General features: G+C 35.8%; 1 protein-coding gene across 1 annotated transcript; it reads left to right on the plus strand.

Moving 5' to 3' along the window:
* The first annotated feature begins 4620 nt into the window (after nucleotides 1-4620).
* LOC118437400 lies at nucleotides 4621-6288 on the plus strand. The gene is made up of 7 exons (XM_035856373.1): nucleotides 4621-4673; nucleotides 4752-4897; nucleotides 4978-5228; nucleotides 5293-5480; nucleotides 5554-5713; nucleotides 5784-5974; nucleotides 6051-6288. The coding sequence occupies exons 1-7, from the start codon at nucleotides 4650-4652 to the stop codon at nucleotides 6054-6056; spliced, it is 966 nt and encodes a 321-aa protein (XP_035712266.1). The 5' UTR covers nucleotides 4621-4649; the 3' UTR covers nucleotides 6057-6288.
* The last annotated feature ends 792 nt before the right edge of the window (nucleotides 6289-7080 follow it).

The raw sequence follows: 7080 nt of genomic DNA on the forward strand, positions 1-7080 counted from the left end.
GAGAATAATTTATTGAATACTAAACCTTTAAAATGTGTTTGTTAAATAATTTGAACTTTTTCATTTATCAATTCGTGTTTCATCAATGCGTAATTTAGAACGCTCTACAAATTGTATTTTTAATTGTATAAATAATTTGTCACGCCATAACAAAAAAGCCCGATTAAGCCCTATGGGCCCGGGCTCAAAGCCCGATGGGCTCGGGCCTGGGCGGGCTTTCTCAACGCCAAGCCCTATAGGGCTTGGGCGGGCTCGGGCTTTTAGAAATCTGAACTTGGGCGGGCCCGGGCTTTTGAGTTGGGCTTTGAATAGGGCTTGGGCGGGTCGGGCTTGGGCGGGTCGGGCTTGGGCGGGCCGGGCTTTGAAAATCTTAGGCCCGACTCACCTCTAGAGTTTACTCAACATGGAAAGCCCGTATCGCCGAAAATGGGCTATTGAGATTTATACAAATGAGGTGACACGCCTAAATACGAGGATAGTATGTACATATATGCACACGTTGTTACTTAAATAAATTTACATGTAAATTTTGCATACCATTTACATATTTACTTATAAATACATTTTTACTAAAAAATTATTTTTTAGTGACGGTAATTAGGAATGTACAGGAGGGTTTAGGGATCTCATGAAGACATGCGCTCTATATAACTCATTGTATGCAACTTAGGATTAATTAAAGCATTTAAGGACACGTATATATCATTTTAGAAATTTTCCATAGAACACGAATAGTGGGTGAAACATTGACCTCAGTACGTTGACTCATTCTACGTACAAATTTGGTCAAAATGCCATATATATGCACATACATATTTACTTGCGTGACCCCCCCTCCACCCATTCGTTCGTCCCACACTGTTAAAAATGTGTGTAACTTAGTGCTGAGTTACTTGCCAGTATACACTGACAGGGGTATTGGTAATTCTGTACAGGGTAAAGTGGCAAACCTATCATCGGGTTGCCCCAATACTTACTCTGTTTAGTCTACTTTGCTTGGATTTAATCCAGAAAGAGTTAACAATGCATAACTTACCCGTGGCAGAGTTATGTGAGTTGGGCGGGAGGTTGGCTCTTACACCACAAAGCAGCGCATTTTCCACTCAATCGCCTTCCACCACGCTGCGAGTGTAATTCGGGCAGTGGAAAAATTTTCATTTCCTTGCCCCCGTTTAACCACCCCCACTCAGAAATGGCAACGCAAGAGGTGCGACGACTTCTGCAGCAGTGCGGATTAGAAGAGTACGCCAAAAAATTTGAGGGTAAATAGTTAATTTAAAGTTGCAAATTGTCGAAATTGTACAATAAATTTTATTCTCATAAATGTGATTGCAATTTTCCCTCTTATTTTCAGAAAACCATATTACCGATGATGAATTGCTGGAGTTATCGAAGGAAGATCTCGCAGACCTCATCCCCAGTATTGGACATCGCTCAAAACTCAGCAAGGCCATTGTTAAGCTAAAATCAGGGAGTATTTACGTATGTTTTAAATGTACAGATAAATTTAGAAATTTAAGGCTATTATCCCTACATTTAACAAAGTTTCATAAACTAAAGCTAGAGAGTGAATATAAATGCCCACATTGTAATGGTTCATTTGCACGCAGGGCTTATCTTGGTCACTTTGCGAATATTTTTAAACTTCATTCCCAACTTTTAAGTGGTGTATCACTTACTGATTGCCATACCGATTTGCTAAATCAAGAAGAGTTAGAGGAAAAAGATGACGAGTTTTTGTCCCCTCCTAAATTAGAAGACTTTTCTGGTCCTGAGTCAGTTATACATTTCGAATCATGCATTGCAAAATTATACGCTAGTATCTTAGAGTCTGGAAAGATCCCCATGGTTAGTTGTACCAAAATCATGTCCGTCGTGAAGGAAAGCATAGCAGAAGTAATTAAAATTAGCGAATTTCGTAACAGTTATAATGGAAATCCAACCAAGTACAGTCCGGTTAGAGATTTATTAGCCGTTTTTGACCAGTTTAGTTCAAGATACAAAATGGATAAGTATTTATTAAGTAGAAATTTCATGATTGAACCCAAAGAAATTGTCCTTGACACCGACATATCCTTTCAGTCTAGAAGTTTGGGGTCACGAAAGCAGGAATATAAGAATGTCACTATGCAATACATTTCTATTAAGAAATCCATTCAACAGTTACTTCGAAAACCAGGACTTTTCTCAATTTTGCAAACTAATAGTAACTTTAACGGTGAAAATTTCTCTTGCTTCCGGGATGGAAAATTTGTAAGAGATTTTAATCAGCCCAGAGAAACAATATTTATCAATCTCTATTACGATGATGCAGAAGTAGCCAATCCTCTGGGTTCAAAAAGTGGAAAACACAAACTAGCAAACTTTTATTTCTCTATAATTGATCTTCCACAACACCTCCTTTCAAAATTGGACAATGTTATTCTTGTTGCATCACTTAAAACCGAGGACTTAAAATTATGTTCCCCAAATTCGGTTTTACGAGTAATTACTAATGAATTGAAGGAGCTTTGGGAGGAAGGAATATTGTTTGTACACAATGGTGAGCAAATTAATTTAAAAATTGCATTAGCTCAGGTATGTGGAGATAATTTAGGATTACATACTCTTTTAGGATTTTCCGAAGGTTTTAATGCAAATTATCCCTGTCGGCGTTGTAAAATGCATAAAAAAGAGTGCCAGAGTGTTTGTTTCGAATCAAAATCTAAACTCAGAACTGTAGCAAATTATTCGTTAGATGTGGAGATAAATAATCTCAGCGAAACATGGTTGAATTTTTCTTCCATTTTGAATACTTTACCATATTTTCATGTCATTAACAATTTTGTCTTCGATATTATGCACGACTTATTTGAGGGGGTGGTGCCTGACTTATTTCATTCCGTTGTAAATTACTTGGTTTCAAAAAATAAGCTGTCGGTTGACAAATTGAATTATCGCCTAGAGTCATATGATTTTGGTCGCCATTACGGGAAAAGTAGGCCGTCACAAATTAAACCAACATTTATGAAGGGAGAAACCAAATCTGGCCAAAATGCTTCGCAAAATATATGTATTGCTCTTTATCTTCCTATTTTACTTGGCGATTTGATCGACACTTCTGATAAAACTTGGTCACTATTCTTGTTATTAACGAAATAGCCAGGATCCTCCTTGCAAATTTTATTTCATCTGGTGGGCTTGTTTTACTTGATTCTCTTATCGCTGAATTCCTGCACCAATATCAGGACATGATTCGAAAGCCATTGAAACCAAAACATCATCACATGTTGCACTATTCTTCCGCCATTAAGCAGATAGGACCCCTTCGTCAGTTTTGGAGCATGCCCTTCGAGGCGCGCCATAAGTTTTTCAAAACAACTGCACATGTCGTAGGCAATTTCAAAAATATTTCGAAATCATTGGCATATCGTTTTCAATTATCTCGTTGTTTTAAGCTGCTTTCTTTGGAAACATTTTCGCCACACTCATTTGCTTGCAATGATTACGAGTCAATAAATTTGGCAGACACGATAGAGAATGAATTATTACTGGGAAAATTTAGCAAATTGGCGACGGATCAGATAGTTGTGACGACTAAAATTACAAAAAATGGCTCTGATTTTGAGGTGGGTGGATATATCTTGTTAGAATATTGCAGAGAAATGCCAATTTTTGGTCGCATTGACAGAATCATTTTGGACAATGACGATTGTCACTTTGTAGTTAAAAAGTTTAGTAGTGAGTATATTGCTCAATATGCTGGATACAAACTTTATGAATCCGGACTATCCATACTTATTGACTCTAATGATGTAAAATATTTGCAATGCTTTTATTCTGCTATATCATTTAGCAATGACTCAGAGCATTTTATTATTCTGCCAATAATATATATTTAAACTTATTGTGGTAGTAAACAATAATTTATTGAGGGGATGTCCAAAAATTAAGATAATTTAACTATAAATGAACATAAGTTCATAACATAACGTAGGTTCACATAACTCCCATTTGCGCCATATGTAAAAATGGGATGTACATAATGCATCACGAGGGGAAGAAGGGTTTGAAAAGTCTGCATTTTTTCGTGAAATAATTTATGGGCGTTCCCTTCAAATTATTATGTAAGTTGTTAATAAATATATAATTTAGGATTCGCAGTCATCAGTTTTTAGCGGATCAATATTAGATGAAGCCGAAATAAGAGAACGGGGGTTAAACATTTCGCCAACATTGTTTAGCAAACCTGAGCGGAAACGTAACCCACCAAATTTTCAGCCAAGCAATTTATTTGTAAGTTAAATCCAGTCTTATTTCATTATCAAGAGCGCAAGGATATGATTTAATTGCGAAAGTTATTGGTTTGGTCTTTACTTAGGAAGACATATCACCAAATCACGAAGAATTGACAACCAGAGAGCCTATTATTAACGAGTCGTCGCAAGGAGAGATCATTAACCAAATCTCCGATCCAATTCCGATAGAGATTGATGGCTCATTTCTGCAATTACATAGTACCGATGAATTAGAATCTGGACCATTACACCAGGTGTGCCATCGGTTTGATTAAGCACATTTTAATTTTTCAGATTAAAGTCAATAGAAAATTGATTAAATTACAGATTAACTTCTCGAACAACAAATCCAATGTCCTGAACGTTCCGACCATGCAGAAAAAATTTTATGGATTCGTAAATGATTATTTTTTGCTATTTATTTTAACAGCCTTAACAATAATTCATAGAAATTAACAGTAATTAATTTTGTAGAGCATCCAGTCCGTGCTTTTGGGAACCGAATCCACTAGAAGAATTTTAAATGAAAAAATTCCGGCCAAAAGGATGCTAATCCGGGAAGATAGGATTGCAGTGACTAATGCGTTGGTTGATGCTTTGATAGCAAATTTAGGAGTTAGGTAGGTACATACTAGTAAAAATGAACCCTCGTTTTAATTAATTTTGCTTATTTTATCCCTTTAAATTCGTTTGATTTCAGTCCAAGCAAAGAAGCTTTACATCAATTAGCATTGGATTTAGTGACTAGTTATCCAGAACTAGGAGATTCTAGGAAGAAGAATTTTGGATCTACAATGTGGTTCCAAAATATCACTCATGGTTCAGGATCACCAGGTTATTTAATGGAACGCATTAAAAACCAGCGCAAGAAATTGGAGTCACGTAAAAACACCGACTATCATGACGAGACAGATATTTTGTCCTCGTGCTGGGATTCTGAACTTGATGATGGTGAATAACTAATTGTAGTAAATAAACATTATTCGTGCATATACATTATTACAACAAATTATAGATAACCCTGAGCCGGATGAAAAAGTTTTAGAATTTTTACGACAGAATAAGGGTCAGGATGTTCTTCCTACTATGAAATCTTCCACATTTATGAGGCGAACTGTAATTCGCGAAGAAATGCAACAGAACTTGGTAGGGTTTCGAAGGATCCCGTCAATTTTACCACGCTTGTTTGATATTAAGGGAATGGTAAGAATTATGTTGTGTACATAATATGCTTAATGCTATTTATATAAAAACATAATCCTTTCCTATTGTTCAGATTGTTGAAGACTTCAATTCGAGACATCCAAGGCTTAGTCTTGTGATGTATGAGCGGTGGCCGAAAGCCTCGAAATTGCTCCTCACCTATGCAGAGGAAAGTGGCGTTGATTATCAAAAAAAATTGGATATTCGAAAGCCAAGGTGTGACTTAACTGGGGGTGAGTTAACAACATTATTTGCTCTTCAACTATAATTACAATTACCTAGCTAATATTCAATGATTTTTAGATGACATAGCATTGATTGCGTTCAGCCTCCTGCCACATATTCTCCCATCCTGTGCTCGTAAAATAAACCCTGCGCCCACTGGGGACAATAATATTAGTCAGTCGGACAGCGGTCCTAAGCCAAAGCGAGTTAAGAGATCAATAAAAGCAACAGATTTGGATGCTCGGAATAGCTTGATAATATTTAGATCTGTAAGTTGAATGATTATATAAAAGTATTAAATTAAGGTAAAAATGACATGAAAGTAATAGCATTTCTTTATTGTAGCCTTAGATACATGGATTAAAAGCTTTAGTGTTTTCTACCTGCCCCCTCCGGTTGAAGCAAAAAATGTATGGTTATTTTTGTTACACGGTATAGCTGGAAAACCCTGCGATAACTCAACATTAACCCCGGTTGTGCAAGCTCTAATCGGCCAAATAATGCCCAGGTTGTAATTTTAACTAGTAAATTATATTTTATTAGTGAAATTTTTAATTGTTGCAATATTTTAAGCAATACTGTTCTTGTAGAATTTTAAAATTAATGAATAATTAATAAAATTCCATAAATAAATTATGTAAACAAAATTGAATGGATCTCAAATTATTTGCATATACCGCTCTCATAAAAAGAACACCGTACTGAGTAAGCAGTACTCCAATAAGGGTTACCGACTCACAGTGCCCTTGTGGAAGCGTTACTCCGCTGAAGGTAACGGTGTACTCAAACGGGGTAAAACGCGTAACTCTTTTGCATTTAAGTTCCCACGTACACCATAGAGAGTGCAAACACTATTAACTCTGCCACGGATAGTATTTTACTCCGTAGGGGTTTATTTATTCTTACAGTGTATCTACAATAGGGACAATGCATGTGGTCTACGTTATATTTCATAATATTTTTGCATATGTAAGATACGATTCATCACGAGGAATGTATCGTACATTCGCACATTTAGCTTATTTTTAGTATTATTTCTGGCTACCATCTAGACATATATACATATTGCGTAATAATCGTGATTTAACAAACTAAAGTGACTAATTATTCACTTTTCATAAATTTTAGTAGATTTATTGTAAAGCCTGTCCAATCGAAACTCCAACCTGGTTCGCAATTATCTACAAGCAAGCATCTACATTAAAAGCTGGTAAGAAATTATATACATATTTCACAGTTAAGTACATAAACATTAAATAATTAACTGGTTTATTTATACTTATTCATTGCAAAGGACGCCGTAATGAAGCAGATATTTAAATAGTTAAATAACCATCTATCTTACTTGCTACATACATAAATACTTCTTTTAGAA

Source organism: Folsomia candida, unplaced genomic scaffold (assembly GCF_002217175.1).
Source record: "Folsomia candida strain VU population unplaced genomic scaffold, ASM221717v1 Fcan01_Sc013, whole genome shotgun sequence".
NCBI classification, from domain to species: domain Eukaryota; kingdom Metazoa; phylum Arthropoda; class Collembola; order Entomobryomorpha; family Isotomidae; genus Folsomia; species Folsomia candida.

Excerpts from the sequence above, each read along its gene's own strand:
- LOC118437400 (XM_035856373.1), top strand. The coding sequence starts at position 4,650 with ATGCAGAAAAAATTTTATGGATTC. Across the intron at positions 4,674-4,751 it reads AGAAAAAATTTTATGGATTC|AGCATCCAGTCCGTGCTTTT; the intron begins GTAAATGATTAT and ends TTAATTTTGTAG. Across the intron at positions 5,229-5,292 it reads GGATTCTGAACTTGATGATG|ATAACCCTGAGCCGGATGAA; the intron begins GTGAATAACTAA and ends AACAAATTATAG.